At 49.0% G+C, this 17,500-nt stretch overlaps 1 protein-coding gene across 1 annotated transcript; it reads left to right on the forward strand.

Annotated features, from left to right (window-relative positions):
* Window positions 1–6,665: 6,665 nt before the first annotated feature.
* Window positions 6,666–16,259, forward strand: TLCD1 (TLC domain containing 1). Its single transcript, XM_081172248.1, has 4 exons — window positions 6,666–6,864; window positions 9,158–9,240; window positions 12,872–12,954; window positions 15,486–16,259. The coding sequence occupies exons 1-4, from the start codon at window positions 6,674–6,676 to the stop codon at window positions 15,864–15,866; spliced, it is 738 nt and encodes a 245-aa protein (XP_081028374.1). The 5' UTR covers window positions 6,666–6,673; the 3' UTR covers window positions 15,867–16,259.
* Window positions 16,260–17,500: the final 1,241 nt, after the last annotated feature.

A 17,500-nucleotide genomic window follows, 5' to 3' on the forward strand; every position in this document is an offset into this window, starting at 1 on the left:
CTTCTGTGAATTTGAAGACCCACCCGAGGGTCTCTCTGGAGCCCAAGGGTGCAAGCCTTAGCTGCTGCCCTCTTGCTCCTGGGCCTTGGAAGCCTCTTCACCTTCCTGTTGCCTTCCTGATGTTTGGGATTACAGGCAGCCCAAAACATCTGGGGGAAATAACAGGCCAGCAAAGGCTGCATTCGGATTTTTCTCTAGGGTGCATAGGCAAGGATGGGGAGCTCCAGATGCAGCTGGACTCCAACTTCCACAATCCCTGACCACTGTTCCTGCTGGCCAGAGGCTTGTGAGAACGGGAATCTAGCCGTATCAGGAGATCCTGATAGGTTCCCCACAGACTGATAGATAAAATTGCTTTCCGTGGGGCTTGGTCTAGATCAAGGGAAGTAATAGTGCCACTGTATTCTGCTCTGGTCAGACCTCACCTGGAGTACTGTGTCCAGTTCTGGGCAGCACAGTTCAAGAAGGACACTGACAAACTGGAACGTGTCCAGAGGAGGGCAACCAAAATGGTCAAAGGCCTGGAAACGATGCCTTATGAGGAACGGCTAAGGGAGCTGGGCATGTTTAGCCTGGAGAAGAGGAGGTTAAGGGGTGATATGATAGCCATGTTCAAATATATAAAAGGATGTCATATAGAGGAGGGAGAAAGGTTGTTTTCTGCTGCTCCAGAGAAGCGGACACGGAGCAATGGATCCAAACTACAAGAAAGAAGATTCCACCTAAACATTAGGAAGAACTTCCTGACAGTAAGAGCTGTTTGACAGTGGAATTTGCTGCCAAGGAGTGTGGTGGAGTCTCCTACTTTGGAGGTCTTTAAGCAGAGGCTTGACATCCATATGTCAGGAGTGCTCTGATGGTGTTTCCTGCTTGGCAGGGGGTTGGACTCGATGGCCCTTGTGGTCTCTTCCAACTCTATGATTCTATGATTCTATGGTCTGGAGATCCAGCTGTTGCAAAATGCCACAGCTAGACTATTGAGGGGAGCAGATGCCAGCACAGAATTCAGGTGCTCAAATCTCACAGAATTTGGGATTTTGACAAGGGAAAATTTGGATGTATGGCAGCTTAGAAACTTTACCCAAAAAAAAGCAGCTAGATGTTCACTTTGGCAACCCTATTAAAATATGATTTGGCATTCCTTTATTACATGTACAACAGAAACATCATTTTCAAGCCAGGAAAGTCTGAAACCAGAGCTGATAATCAGATGACACTAATATTCTTTACTTGGACTTTTTTATTTGAACCCACATCCTGGTGGACTCACTCTACATGCCCATTTTATAGTTTTGTTTGCCATCTTTTAATTCTCACCTGTTATTATAACTGTTCTCTCTGTTTTATATGCATTATAAAATGAAATATCTTTACTTAAAAAAAGTCTGCATTGGCTAACCATATACCCCCGGGCAAGTTCAATAAACAAATAAATAAATGGTTCTTCTGACTATTTTTTCTTTTTTGTGGTTCTGACACCATTATAATTATCATTTTGATAGCGCCCTCCTGGAGCAAAGCACTTTACTGAAAAGAAACAAAAAATGAGAGGACTGGTCTCTGCCCCAAGAGGCTTCCAATCTACAGACTGACCCAGGAAGTCAACAGAGTACAGGAGAGAGAGCCAGGCTAGAATATGCTGTTTACTGTAGTTGCATGTACTTTGCAGTTTTAGGACTAAGGCAAGTGTGGGGAACCTTTGCCCACCCTGGTCCTAAACCACAACTCTCATGAGCCCCAGAGCAAGCATAGCCAATAGCCAGGGATACTGGGAGTAAAAATTCAGCAACATCTGAAGGGCCAAAGGTTCCCCACATCTGGACAAGGGGATTAACTATGGCTATTTCTGTTGCAAACTGGTTTAAATATGACCATTAGCATGGTATATAAAGCATTTTAAAGGCACCACTCAGGCCCTCTGCGATCCAGGAGGTTCATCGCTAATTATTTGCCTATTTCCCCACCTCTGCACCTAATGGATAGGTCCCCCCCAGGAGACAGGACTCCCTCCCCCAAACACAACACAGCTGAGGTCCCTTTCAGGCAAATTAAATGCCCCATCCCTTTGGGGCAAAGACAAGCTGTTGTTGAGGCATAAACAGCTGGGGAGGCGGTTCTTCTCCAGACAAAGGGAGCTTGTTGTTGGACTCCTGGTGGGAAGGATGCAAAGAAAGAGGGATCTTTGGAAAGTGGGTCTCTGCAGGGACCAGGTTCGAATATTGGGGACAGAATGAACCATCCACACCATCCATCTCAAGCCCTCTTGTACCACTTTAACACTCATGGAGAATCCTGGGAACTGTAGTTTGTTAAGAGTGCTAAGAACCTAAAAAGAGATTGTTGGACCAGGCCGAAGGGGGACCACCTAGTCCAGCATGTTGTTCTCACAGTGGCCCACATGAGAAACCTGCAAGCAGAATTCAAGCACAAAGTTTTCTCCCTGGCAGAACAGAGCCATCATGGTGCCGGGAATTGTACGTCCGTGTGCTCAATGCCCTTAATCAGCTAGAGTTCCCGGTTTTCTCCGTGACTGTTAAAATGCTTTAAGTGTACAGTGTGGATGTGATCTTCATTTGCACACGCTAGGAGTGTGCAAGCTTCGGGGCTTAACAGACCTTTTCATCAGGCGCTAAAACAACAGAACAATTTAATCAAGCATATGTTTCAAAGCTCTCTCTTTTCTCTTTGGCGATCACTCATAGCCAAGTAAGACTGTCTTCCATAAAGGCAAAGGGACCCCTGACCATTAGGTCTAGTCGTGACCGACTCTGGGGTTGCGGCGCTCATCTCGCTTTACTGGCCGAGGGAGCCAGCGTACAGCTTCCGGGTCATGTGGCCAGCATGACGAAGCCGCTTCTGGCAAACCAGAGCAGCGCAGGGAAACACCGTTTACCTTCCTGCCGCAGCGGTACCTATTTATCTGCTTGCACTTTTGACATGCTTTTGAACTGCTAGGTTGGCAGGAGCAGGGACCGAACAACGGGAGCTCACCCTGTTTCAGGGATTTGAACCACTGGACTGATCAGCAAGTCCTAGGCTCTGTGTCTTCCATAAACACGGTTTTAAAAATGAGTCTGTAAGTGGCTGTAGAGGCCAATTCTGGATCCACACATCCTTCCACAGTGGGGACACAGGTTTCTGGGCGGGAGTTGATCACAGTGTGGATTTGCCAAGTGTGCCTTCCTCTTAGCACGTTTCTTCCTTGTGTCCTGAGTTGGAGTGTTTTCAAAGCCCATGACACTTTTGGTAAAGGCTGTTCTCCAATTGAAGCACTCGCAGACAAGAGTTTCCTACCTGTTTCAAAGCACCTGGATTAAGAACATAATCACTTGATTTCAGGGGGGGCAGAAACACCTCTCTTTCCAGATACAGTACATTCATTCCTGAGCCAGTAAGGAATGGCCATAGCTGTTTATGCCCTTTGTGTGGGGCTACCCTTGAAGATGGTCCACAAGGTTTTGCTCTAGTGGCTAACAGCAATTGATAGCAGATTCAGGTAGGTAGCCGTGTTGGTCTGACGAATGCACATGAAAGCTTATACCCAGAACAAACTTAGTTGGTCTCTAAGGTGCTAAGGGATGCGGGTGGGCTGTGGTCTAAACCACTGAGCTAGGGCTTGCGGGGTGAGCTCCCATTGTTCAGTCCCAGCTCCTGCCAACCTAGCAGTTCGAAAGCACATCAAAGTGCAAGTAGATAAATAGGTACCACTCTGGTGGAAGGTAAACGGCGTTTCCATGTGCTGTTCTGGTTTTGTCAGAAGCAGCTCAGTCATGCTGGCCACATGACCGGGAAAAACTGTCTGCGGACAAACGTCGGCTCCCTTGGTCAGTAAAGCGAGATGAGCGCCGCAACCCCAGAGTCATTCATGACAGGACTTAACTGCCAGGGGTCCTTTACCTTTTTTAAGGTGCTATTGGACAATTTTTTATTGATAGCTTAATTGATCTCCCTGCAAGCAACCCACAGCTTATATATAAGGAGTTGGAAAGCCTTATCAAGTCTAGACCTATTTACCAAGTCAGGGCAAACAGCAGATTTGTAAAGAACGCTGGAAGTGCTTACGAGGGGCATTTCCTACAAAGCAGTCAACGTTTGCAAGAAGGGGGAAAACAAAACTCTGAATGCAACTCACTAATCTTTGGCCTTGATTCAAGCTGCCATCTGCCCTGTTTGGAGAGGCAAATGTTTTGTTTCCAGGCACACCTCTGGAAAGGAGATGCATGGATTTCCTTTTCCAGCAAAGCCCACAGAGGCTTTCAAGGTCTTGAGACAGATCCTCTGAGATAAGGTGGATGTGGTGGCTGATTCTCCCTGCAAGGTTATTCGCAGCCAGCCAGGTGTCCAGCAAGGCTGGTGCTGTCTCTGAGAAAGAGCTTGGCTTCCCCTCTCCTCACCTTGATAAAGGGTTTATTTTTTTAAAGCAAAACATAGGAGGGAGGAAAGCAGGCTGAGTAGTGCATGTTTTCAAAGGAAAGCTGGGGAAGATTCTGCATATATACACAAAAATAAATATCAGAATTCATCAGAAAAGGAAACCAAGGGATTAGCTAATAATAATAATAATAATAATAATAATAATAATAATAATAATAATAATAATAATATTACTTATACCCCTTCCATATAGCCGGGCCTCCCCAGCCACTCTGGGCAGCTTCCAACAAAAGATTAAAAATACATTAAAACATCAGTCATTAAAAACTTCCCTAAACAGGGCTGCCTTCAGATGTTTTCTAAACATCAGATAGTTGTTTATTTCCTTGACATCTGATGGGAGGGCATTCCACAGGGCGGGCGCCACTACCGAGAAGGCCCTCGGAGCTGGACCTCAGTGGGCTGAACGATGGGGGTGGAGATGCTCCTTCAGGTAGTATCACATTTAAACATGCACACACACCATTGCTCCAAGGAACCCACAGCAGCAGACACAATGTCTTCCCCTTCTTTGATTCTCACAACAAATCTGCAAGGTAGGCAAAGAGGTGGTGTCAGCCCAAAGTGAACCAGAGGAAGCGCAGATCGGAACTGGTCTCTGCCACCAAAGAGGACAATATGTTAGATCAGGAATGATGCTCTCCTGATGTTCTTATGTAGCCTTATCCCCCATGAATTTCATCTAATCCTCTTTTAAACTGCTCAGGCTGGTGGTCGCTGCCAATATCTCTTTGCAGCAGATTCCCAGGTTTAAGGCTGCACCGTGTGAAGAGAGTGAGGGGCATTCGGCCAGGGCAAATCGAGTGAAATAACTATCCCAGGTGCCTGGAGGAAACCTTATCCTTCTTCCCCAGCAAGGAAAGGCTCTGAATAAACAAACAAAAAAAAAAGGCCCATCAAATATTATGGTGTGTTGCTGCCACCCAGTGTCAAAGGGCCCACTCTTCACATCAGTGGTTCAGTGACAACTCAGGCTAATGCTCTGCGCATCTGGTGACGTGGACTGTCGCTCTGGCCGTAATAAAAGAAGCCATTTTCAACCTCTAATATATATTTTTATCCTGCTTTCCCCCCTGACAAGGGACTCAAGGGGGCTTACAGCTAAAAAAGAGACAGCCAGACAAATGGGGTGGGGAAGCAATCTTTAAAAAACAATTAAATAGTAACAGAATGTGTTTGCATTATAATACGTTTACAACATACAGATCATTACAACAAAACAGCCCTTTCCTTAAAAGCAGTCAGTTGCCAAAAGCCTGTTCGAACAAGAATGTCTCCAGTGGCTGATGGAAGGAGAACAAGGGCTTGTACGCAGTATACAATTTAATTAATAGTCACCATAATACTGTTAGCATTCATAAGTACCACAAGGCTGGTTTCTATTTTTAAAAAAGAGGTGTTATTGCAGGCTCGCGCAAAAAATCAGGGGCAATTCCATATGGCGAGGCCACTAGAAATAAAGCCATAAAATGATAATAAAGTCCTTATTATGTGGCACCTTGAGGATGAAGATGATACTCTCCTTATCGCTGGGGTGATTATCAGTGCTAGATTTATGTATAAGCTAAACAAACTATAGCTTTGGGGCCCCCCAAAAAACTTAAAGAAAAAATTCTGGATGTACATTTCCAAAATATAAGACAAAAACAAATAAAATAAACCCACAAAAAGAAAAAGTGGCAAATGGCTTTAGATTCCTATTAGGTCCATAAATTACCATATAGCATATATTCAACACAAAAAACAGCGACAATTTGTTGTTGACAAAGGACAGCTGGACATATAAAGGGCCCCATTACCTTCAGTAGCTGAGGGCCTCATCAAACCTAAATCCGACCCTGGTTATGATGGGAAAAAAGACAAGTAATAATAATAATAATAATAATGTTATTACTCCTTGGCAGCTTGAGAACGAAGCTGCTAATATTACTGGGTGATTGATAAGGATGATAATAATAGTAATAATAATAATAGTGTCTCCGTCGCGATAGCGCTGCAGCGCCGCCCAACAACAATGGGGCGACGGTGACAATCGCGCAGCGGGCGGGGGGCGGGGCCTGGCGTCGGCGGCGGACGGACCCCCTACCGGCCCCTCCCCGGGGCGTGGCCTGGGCGGGCTCCTCCCCTGGGCGGGGCTCCTCCCGGCGGGCGGGCGCGCACGTGGGCCGGGGCGGCGCGCCGGGAGCGGGGAGGCAGGCAGGCGGGCGGGCGGGCGAGGAGGCGGCCGGGCAGGCGGGCGATGGGCCCGTGGCTGCGCTCGGTGGGGCTGGTGGCGGGCTCCACGCTGGCCTTCGCCGCCCTCCGCCAGGGGCTCCGGCTCAGCCCGCTGCCGGCGCACGTCCGCCTGGACGCCACGCGCACCTGGCGCTGGAGGAACCTGCTCGTCTCCTTCGTCCACTCCGTCGTGGCCGGGATCTGGGCCGTGGTCGGGTGAGTGCGGAGCAGGGCCGCCCTCCGCTCCGGGGGCCAGGCTGCCTCTGAGCATGCACAGAGAGACACCCCCCCGCCAGTCCACTGCCGGGGAAAAGGCGTCATGGAAAGCCGGGGTGGGGGTGGTCTCTGAGCATGCACAAAGTGCCTCCCCCGCCGCCGCCGCTGCTGCCTTTGACCTTCCCGGAGCCTGCTTGCCAGTGGACATGCCCAGAGAATGCTCCTTACATAAACATCATCTCTCAGGAATGATGTATTTTGCAAGGCTGGCGTTGTGGTGGCTGGGAGTGAGGGTGGTGGTGGTTGTTTCTGGGCATGTACAGAGTGCCCTCCCCTCTTGGATCGGCACCCGGGGCGAGGCTGCCTCTGAGCATGCACAGAGAGACCCCCCCTTCCCATCCCTCCCCCCCCCGCCAGTCCACTGCTGGGGAAAAAGGCGTCTTGGAAAGCCGGGGTGGGTTTCTAGGTGGGGGTGGGGTGGTCTCTGAGCATGCACAAAGTGCCTCCCCCGCCACTGCCTTTGCCCTTCCCGGAGCCTGGTTGCCTTTGCACATGCACAGAGAACGCTCCTTACATAAACAGCATCTCTCAGGGAGGATGTATTTTGCAAGGCTGGCATTGTGGTGGCTGGGAGTGAGGGTGGTGGTTTCTGGGCATGTACAGAGTGCCACCCCTCCTGCAGCCTAGACAGCATGTTGCAAAACAGAGGACACCCCCCCTTGTCTCTTTTTGAAAGAAGAAGTTGCTCCCCAGGGTGGGGCTACCAGATGCGGCTTCTGTTCCTTGGCCTCCTCTCTCCCAGGGCAGCAGCCTGGCGCCAGCGCCGCTCAGGTTAAGACCCAGCTCCTGTTCTCAGCCTCCTCTTGCCAAGGGCTGCCTGCCGGGGCCTTGAAACAAGGCTGCTTTTGTCCTTGGAGATGATGGATCTTCCCTTTCCTGGTTCTACCTGTTCCCTAGAAGGTGCTTCCTGGTGAATTTCCTCGAGGTCAGCCCTGTTCCAGGAAAACTGGAGAGACCAGAAATACCTCTAATAATTCTGTGGAAGGAGAGGGTGCCCCTGAGTGCACACAGAGTGTGGGCCATCCTTCTCTCAAGGAAGCCCACACAGATTTTGGGAGGGAACCTGGCGAACCTCAGCGGGGTTTTGTAACGTCCAAGGAAGCCTGCGGATGGCCAAGCCGTTGCCTGATGCCCTGCTCTCCCACACTGCCAAGGTGTGGCAACCTTCACCTGTTCTTTCCCATGTTTCCTAACTCACCTCCGAAGGAGAAAACCGGCCCGTCTCCCCACGAGGAGGCCGCAGGCGGTGCCCTGGATGTGTCAGTCCCTGCCTTGGCACAGCCTCTCTTAGCAGGCTGGGGTTGCCCAAGGGGGCTGGCGCAGGTGGTCGCCCCCTGCCACTAAGCACCTGTTGTGGGTCTCCAGCCTCTCCTCATTCCAGCAGGTGCTGGCAAGATGCCAGCCAGAATCTCTCGGTTGCAAAAAAGGACATCTGTGCGCTTGTGTGTGTGAACTCCAAGAACCTGGTTTCGAATCTTCGTGCATTAGGAAATCCCTAATAATGGTCTTTGAGAGAGAGGCCATGAAGTTCCCCACGCCACCCCATGTTGCAATAAGTGGTTATTCTTCATAATGCTGTGTTGTTTTATTTAGCAATATTTATATACTGCTAAAAAAAATAATCTTAAGCATTTTACATAAAACGGGGCAAAACATCCATTTAAAAACAGCAAATGAAAACAGACTTTAAAGAGTGGCAGACATTGTGCTAAAAGCAGACTTGGTTTATTTAGTAGCAGCTAATAACAACAAACCAATTTATTTGTTTTTTGGAGTTTTCTCTGTTTCTGTCTGTCTCTCTTTTTAAACACTTGGGATTTTGGAGAAGGAAAGAACGCCCCATTTTGAATTTAGGGAAATTCTAAATGGTATCTGTGCTGGATTTGAGACATCTAATCTTGATTATTTTAGTTTGCATTTGTGTCTGTGTGCAAGAGATCCCTTTTTGGGTCTGGGAAAGAGCCTAGCTTTCCCTGGCCAGTAATTCTGGTGGTCTGTGCCTGTCATATATCCCCTTAGTTCCATGATCCACCAGTTTTGCTCAGGGATCTCTTCCTTGTAATATGACATGGATTTTGTGGGTTGATCAAGGAACGGGACTGGCCCTCAAGAGTGTGTGACCCTGGTAAGGCTTAGGTCAGGAGGAACTTGTTTCTCCTGAATTTACCCTTTTAAAAAGTCCTTATTGTAGATGGCCTGTCCTAACTTGTGAATCTCTTGTTTTCCATCCCAGGGTGTGGAAAATGCCTGGGGCTTTTGCCGACCTCATCAACTCAACCTCTCGATCCGGGCATCTGCTGCTGTGTGTTTCCGCAGGTGAGAAGCAGGTGACGCTAGTGGTGCCGGGCTCAGGCAGGCAGCAACCCAGTGCCTTGTCTCTGATGGAGTAAGGCAGCCTATTGGGCAAAAGACGGCGCAGAGTAGATTTGCCAAAAAAGGAAATAATAATAATAATACAGTGGTACCTCGGGTTAAGAACTTAATTCTTTCTGGAGGTCTGTTATTAACCTGAAACTGTTCTTAACCTGAAGCATCACTTTAGCTAATGGGGCCTCCTGCTGCTGCGCCGCCGGAGCACGATTCCTGTTCTCATCCTGAAGCAAAGTTCTTAACCTGAGGTACTATTTCTGGGTTAGCAGAGTCTGTAACCTGAAGCGTATGTAACCCGAGGTACCACTGTCATTATTATTATTATTATTATTATTATTATTATTATTATTATTATTTATACCCTACCCATCTGCCTGAGTTTCCCCAGCCACTCTGGGCAGCTCCCAATCGAGTGTTAAAAACAATAAAGCATTAAATATTAAAAACTTCCCTAAACAGGGCTGCCTTCAGTTGTCTTTTAAAAGTAAAATAGTTGTTTATTTCCTTTACATCTGGTTGGAGGGCATTCCACAGGGCAGGCACCACCACCAAGAAGGCCTGGTTCCGTGTAACCTCACTTCTCGCAGGGAGGGAACTGCCAGAAGGCCCTCGGCGCTGGACCTCAGCGTCCGGGCAGAACAATGGGGGTGGAGACGCTCCTTCAGGTCTACTGGGCCTTTGAGGCCATTTAGGGCTTTAAAAGTCAGCACCAACACTTTGAATTGTGCATGGAAACGTACTGGATTTCAGTAGCGACAAATGTAATAATTGGGAATAATCACATGCGCAGATATAGGATGGAGGACACTTGGCTTGACAGCAGTCCATGTGAAAAGGACTTAGGGGTGGTAATAATAATAATAATAGTAATAATAGTAATAATAATATAGATGCTATTCCTGCATTGCAAGGAAATGGACTGGATAACCCTTGAAGGCCCTTTTCAACTCTCTGATTCTCCGAGATGCAGCTCAGAGAGATGGAAGGTTTAGCAGGCTTTTCCCACAGAAAATGAGCAACTGCTGGATGTGTGGTTTTTGGATCGGGTGGATAGGATAATGGCTCACATTTCCCGTACTTTGATGCATCTACACTTAATGCCTTTGCTCCTAAGTTAAGAGCAGTTGTAAGCTGAAATAATGAGCAGGGCTTTCAGAAGCTTTTAAACTGCAATGTACCTCAACATTAGTCAGATTGATTGCCGGTGGGGGGGGGGCAAGAATCGAGGGTGGCTTTTGCCAACCGCCTGACCTCCAGATGTTTCTGAAACGACTCCCAGCTAGCGGGCAGGGACGATGGGAGTCTGTAGAGGAGAGGGCTATCGAGGGCTGTTGTTCTTGTTGTTGTTTAGTCGTTTAGTTGTGTCCGCCTCTTCGTGACCCCCTGGACCAGAGCACGCCAGGCCCTCCTGTCTTCCACTGCCTCCCGCAGCTTGGTCAGACTCCTGCTGGTAGCTTCAAGAACACTGTCCCACCATCTCGTCCTCTGTCGTCCCCTTCTCCTTGCGCCCTCCATCTTTCCCAGCATCAGGGTCTTTTCCAGGGAGTCTTCTCTTCTCATGAGGTGGCCAAAGTCTTGGAGTCTCAGCTTCACGATCTGTCCTTCCAGTGAGCACTCAGGGCTGATTTCCTTCAGAATGGAGAGGCTTGATCTTCTTGCAGTCCATGGGACTCTCAAGAGTCTCCTCCAACACCATAATTCAAAAGCATCAATTCTTGGGCGCTTTTGAATTATGGTACTTGAGGAGACTCTTGAGAGTCCCATGGACTGGGCTACTAGCTGCAATGGCTCTGCTCTGCTTCTGAAATCCAATTGCTGGAAATGTCAGGAGGGCAGGGCTGCTGTTGCACTCAAGACTGTGAGTTTCCCATTAGGGCACCTGGTTGGCCGCTGTGAAAATAAGAGGCTGGTCTAGGTGGACCTCTGGCCTGATCCAGCAACCAGGATCTTCCTAGGGTCTTATGGAACCTCCTGGTCCCAAGGCAATCTATCTGGATTCCTAGGGTCTTTGGGGCATTTGGCTACGGTGGGAACAGCCTGCTGGACTAGATGGGCCTCCTTGGGCCCGATCTAGCAGGCTCTTCTTAGGTCATGGAGGAGAAAGCTCCCAGGACGTTTGCGAGCACAATTCAAAGTGTTGGTGCTGACCTTTAAAGCTCTAAAGGGCCTCGGCTCAGTATACCTGAAGGAGTGTCTCCACCCCAGAAACTGAGGTCCTGCTCCAATGGCCTTCTGGCGGTTCCCTCACTGCAAGAAGTGAAGTTACAGGGAACCAGGCAGAATTTCTGACGCTGCTTTGGGTTGACCTCATGTGCCCCCGTGATTTCTCCGTGCAGATATTTTTCTGCTGTCCCTTGGCATGCAAACCCTCCCGATATTGCGTGCTGCAGCAAGGTAGTTCTGCAGGTCAGCTGTATGGAAATGAAATCCACCAGACACTCAGCGCTGCTGCCAACTTCCTTTTTTGCTCAACAGCGTAACGGAAACACGGCTGGTGTTGCTAATTTTTCCCCAGCTGAGAGTTGGGAGCTGCGCTCTGTATTGTGGAGTTTGAGGCTGCCCTGGTTCTGCTGGGTGCCCATCAATATTTGGAGCCTTCTGCGTGAATGGGAGGTTTTCCTGGGCCCAGAAAGAGGGGATTGTGAGCAGGCCAGACCGCTCCCTCATGTGACTTCCTTGAATACAGGGTAGCTCAGTGGCAGAGCCTCTGCCTTGCGTGCAGGCGATCCCAGGTTCAATCCCTGGAGTCTCTAAGTAGGCAAAAGACTCCTATCTGAAACCCTGGAGAGCTGCTGCCAGTCAGTGTGGACTGTACTGAGCTAGGTGGATGATGAACGGTCTTGAGTTAGAAAAAAGTGACTTCTTTTGTTCTGATTTAAAACCCTGAGGACTGGAGTCTTGGGTGTATTTTTAAGGCTGTAGCTCAACGGCAGAGGCTCTGCTTGGCATGCAAAAGGTTCAGTGGCATCCCTAGGTCAGTCTGGGAGAGACCCTGGAGAGCCGCTGCCAATCAGTGCAGGCAGTACTGAGTTAGATGGGTCAGTGGTCTGCGATGCAAGGTACCTCCCCGTGTTCCTCTGTTTAATACCCAAAGGTCGCAGTGTTGTCATTTTCGTCCTTTTATTCACAACATTTTCACAAAATAATAATCTCAAAGCGGGTTAGATCATTTTTGGTGCAGGAGTTTTAAAAGAGCTGAAATTCAAGGGGGTTGGGATGCTATCCTTTCAGGATAAAAGTATAAAAGTTTGGGGGCCTTTTAATAGTTGTAGGTGATGGTAAGATGGGAACTGGAGTCCTAGCACCAGATTTAGAGCAGTTCCTCTGCACAGGGTACCAGGCCAAGGGGCCAAAATGGAGAAGATTTGTTTGGGGCACCAAATTTTGGCCTCGCTCAGGGCGCCATATTATCAAAAATGACCCGAGTCTGCTCCTGCGCACCCGGAAGGCCACACCGCAGGTTCCCCCATCCTTGGGGGTGCAGAGGGTGGCGAGAGCGAACCTCTTCCTGCTGGGGGTTGGGCTGGATGACCCACGGGTCCCTTCCAACACTATAACTCTTCTTATTCCTCCCCAGGTTATTTCATCCATGACTCTCTGGACATCATCGTCTGCCGCCAGTCTCGGGCCTCGTGGGAGTACCTGGTCCACCATGCCATGGCAAGTACCGGCCCTCATGGGCCAGGCGAGGCAACTTAGAGGCCGGTGGCCGCCCTCGGCTGGCTCTGAGTCACAGAGATGCGAAGCAGGAAATTTCCCTGGTTTTTCTTTTTTCCTTTTCCCCTGCTGGAAAAAAAGTCCCGTTTCACGAGTTCATTAGTAAACATGAATGGGTGCCGTTTGCAAATTGTGATATAAACGAGCTTGGTATTGTCAGCGTTTTTAAGCTTGCTTTACTAAATATGAGAAAAATAACTTTTAAAAAGGTACAGTGATGCCTCGCAAGACGAAATTAATCCGTTCCGCGAGTCTCTTCGTCTAGCGGTTTTTTCGTCTTGCGAAGCAACCCTATTAGCGGCTTAGCGCTATTAGTGGTTTAGCGGCTATTAAAGGCTTAGTGGATTAGCGGCTAAAAGGCTATTAGCGGCTTAGCGGCTTAGAAAAAGGGAAAAAGCGGGGAAAAATCGGAACACTCGCAAAACGTTTTCGTCTTGCAAAGCAAGCCCATAGGGAAAATCGTCTTGCGAAGCAGCTCAAAAACGGAAAACCCTTTCGTCTAGCGGGTTTTCCGTCTTGCGAGGCATTCGTCTTGCGGGGCACCACTGTAGAATGAGGTCACGCAAGGACAGAGTTACTGCACATGCTCACCCTCCTCCACCCTCTATCAAAGCAGGCAAGAGGTTTTGGCAGACTCCAGAGTTTGCGGGGCCTTATCTGCTGTGGCTGCATCCTGTGTTCCAGATCTTCCCTTGACCAAGGGGGTGAGCTGGATGCCCTTTGGGTTCCCTTCCAACACTACAGTTCTGGGAATCCCTTGATTTGCTAATCTCTGCTACTCTGATAGACCAAAATGATCAAGGGAGTGGAAGAGCTCTCTTCAGAGGGAAAGTCGCTGCATTTGGGACTTTTTAGTTTAGAGAAAAAGTGAGGAAGAGACAACGCAATAGACATTTATAAAATCATGTCTGGAATGAAGAAAGTGGATAGTGAAAAGCTTTTTTCTCTTAACACTGGAACTCTTAGACATCTGTGAGAACAGGAGGCTGGGCTGGGCCCAGGGACCCCTTGAGTTTGATTCAGCAGCCTCTTCTGATGTTCTTTGACACTGCAGAATTCAGCTTTCAGAGAAACTCGCTTTTGTTTTTAAGTGGCGAGTTCCTAGTCCTCATGATTCCGGGACAGCAAGAGCGCTGGGCAAATGAGCCCACTTTGGCCTGATCCAGCAGGGCTGCCTATTATTTTGTTTTGATACAATTTATTAATTTTATGATAACAAAAGGACAGATTAAATAAATCACACTTCTTAATTGACTTCCCGCAGACTCCCCCTCCTGGTTCCATTTTTTCTACTCATTTATACACGTCCACTGAGTCTTATACAGTGGTGCCTCGCAAGACAAAATTAATCCGTTCCGCGAGTCTCTTCGTCTTGCGGTTTTTTCGTCTTGCGAAGCACGGCTATTAGCGGCTTAGTGGCTATTAACGGCTTAGCGGCTTTAAGAATAAGGAAACAAACTCGCAAGACGTTTCGTCTTGCGAAGCAAGCCCATAGGGAAATTCGTCTTGCGGAACGACTCAAAAAACGGAAAACTCTTTCGTCTTGCGCGTTTTTCGTCTTGCGAGGCATTTGTCTTGCGAGGTACTACTGTACTCTTAACTATCCAATTTTAAAACCTTACGCATATTATTACAAGTGACCTTCAAGAGGTCAATTAATGTAGAAGCCAATACGCAAAGCTTACTAATTATGCCTGAACATTTCTCCCTTTTTTTTAAAGAAGAGAGAAAAAGGAAATAAAAGAAGAACAACGTCCTTATTCTTTCTAGGGTTTCAGATTGTCTGGTGTGTCCTGCATAGTTCATTACAGTGGTACCTTGGGTTCGAAGGGACGTGGGTGGCGCTGTGGGTTAAACCACAGAGCCTAGGACTTGCCGATCAGAAGGTTGGCGGTTCGAAACCCCACGACGGGATGAGCTCCCATTGCTCGGTCCCTGCTCCTGCCAACCTAGCAGTTCAAAAGCACGTCAAGTGCAAGTAGATAAATAGGTACCGCTCCGGCGGGAAGGTAAACGGTGTTTCCGTGCGCTGCTCTGGTTCGCCAGAAGCAGCTTAGTCATTCTGGTCACATGACCCGGAAGCTGTACGCCAGCTCCCTCGGCCAGTAAAGCGAGATGAGCGCCGCAACCCCAGAGTCGGCCACGACTAGATCTAATGGTCAGGGGCCCATTTACCATTTTATTTTACCTCGGGTTACAGACACTTCAGGTTACAGACTCCGCTAAACCAGACATAGTACCTCGGGTTAAGAACTTTGCTTCAGGATGAGAACAGAAATCGTGTGGCAGCGGGAGGCCCCACTAGCTAAAGTGGTACCTCGGGTTAAGAACAGTTTCAGGTTAAGTATGGACCTCCGGAACGAATTAAGTACTTAACCCGAGGTACCACTGTAGTTTGTTTTGCCAGTCTCCTTCATCTTCGCCTATTATTATATTTAAAGACACGATTCCTCCCTCTCCTCTTTACTTCTCAGGCCATTATGGGATTGTTTTCTGGGATCCTGCTGAACCGCTTTGTGGCCGCCGGCCTGGTGACCCTCTTTGTGGAGGTGAGCAACATCTTCCTGACGCTCCGCATGATGATGCGCCTGGGCCGCCTACCCTTCCCCACCCTCTACCTGGTCAACAAGTACATCAACGTGGTGGTCTACTTCCTCTTCCGCCTGGCCCCCCAGGCCTACCTGACCTGGTACTTCGTCCGCTTCGTGGAGATGCGCGGCCAGGGCGCTTTCCTCATGGTCAACCTGGTCCTCCTCGATGGCATGATCCTCATCTACTTCTCGCGCCTCATGCGCTCCGACTTCTGCCCAGGCGCCCGGGACCCCGACAGCGAGAAGAAGTTCCTGACGGACTGAGCCGCCTCTCGTGGTCTCTCCCGGACTCCTCGGCGGGTGGAGAGGACGGTTTGGGCGGTGCCAAAGGGAGAGCTCCTTCGCTGCCCGTGTGCCTTATCCGCTGAGGACCGCGCCGTTCTCACTGTGATGTTCTTTCCAAGCCTTTTCCTTTCCTTGTTCTGGGCCCGGTGGGGTTAGGGGGCTCCCCACCCCACCCCACCGGGCCTTGCCTTACTAGATGAGGGTGACGCCTTCCGAATTCAGATCCCGAGCCGATCTGAGCTCAGCAGGAAGCAAGAGAAGATGGGAAGATTTAGCGGTTGGGGTTGTGTTTTTGCCTTGTTCGGTGTTGGTGGTTTGGAAAACGGAAGGGGAAAGGGTAGTTTCATGCATTAAAAGCTGTTCTCGATATAAGCCACCACCCCCCTGAGGTGTTCTTTCAAGGGGGCGGCGATTTCACACAAATGGTCTCACACGTGTCTCGCCATCCTCTGTCCAGACAAGAAAGGGGTTGGACTGGATGAGACATGGGGTCCCTTCCCGTTCTTTAAGTAATAATAGTAATAATAATAATAATAATTTTTATTTATACCCCGCCCTCCCCAGCCAAGGCCGGGCTCAGAGCGGCTTACAAGCAATAATAAAAACAAGTTGAATGAATACAACTTTAAAACAAAATTAAAATACAGTATTAAAATATTGAAACATTAAAATATTAAAATGTAGCCTCATCGCAGGAGAAGGAAAAGAAAAAAGAAAAGGGAGGGAGGGAATCAAATTGGCTCCAAGCCAAAGGCCAGGTGGAACAACTCTGTCTTACAGGCCATGCGGAAAGAAATCAGATCCTGCAGGGCCCTGGTCTCATGAGGCAGAGCGTTCCACCAGACCGGAGCCAGAGTTGAAAAGGCCCTGGCTCTGGTTGAAGCCAAGTTAGCTTGGTCAGCTTCAAGGACACTTCCCAGCCTGGCACTTGGGGGGAGTGTTTGTGGCTTGGGGAATGTCTCAAGGGCCTGATGGAGGGGAGGGGAGGGCCACATTGAGCCCCAGGCTTGAGGTTCCCCACCTCAAGTCTACAATGTTTGGAGATTCTTTTAGTTTAGTAGAAGAGTAAGAAGAGGAGGTTTATAAAACTCCCCAATGAAAAATATAAACTTCCCTCACCCAAAGCATAACAAACTTTTAGAATTGCTGCCACCAGGTAGCTTCAGAGGTCTAGACAACTCCACTGAGCAGGAGAAGGCTCTTGAATGCTTCCGGTCAGGCTGGCTAGATGGAGCCTCCACCTTCAGGAGCAGTGTACCCCTGAATTTCAAGCTGCTCTGAAGCAACAGCAGGAAAGTGCTACCGCAGTCAGGTGACCTGCTTGAAGGGTTCCCATTGGGCCATCTGGTTGGCCGTTTGAGGAAAACAGGATGCTCATCAAGCGAGGTCTAATGTGGTCTTCCTGTTCATTAAAAAAAGTTTAGGAATTTTCACATTTTTCTGCAGTCCTGACAGTGGGACCTGGGAAGACACCTGGAGTCCTGTGTCCAGTTCTGAGCACCCCAGTTTAAGAAGGATATTGACAAAGCTGGGAGGTGGGCAGTGCAGGGCAACCAGGGTGATGAAGGGTGTGGAAACCAAGCCTGATGAGGAACAGTTGATGGAGCTGGGTA

The sequence above is a fragment of the Podarcis bocagei genome, assembly GCF_964188305.1.
Source record: "Podarcis bocagei genome assembly, chromosome: 15".
Lineage (NCBI taxonomy): Eukaryota > Metazoa > Chordata > Lepidosauria > Squamata > Lacertidae > Podarcis > Podarcis bocagei.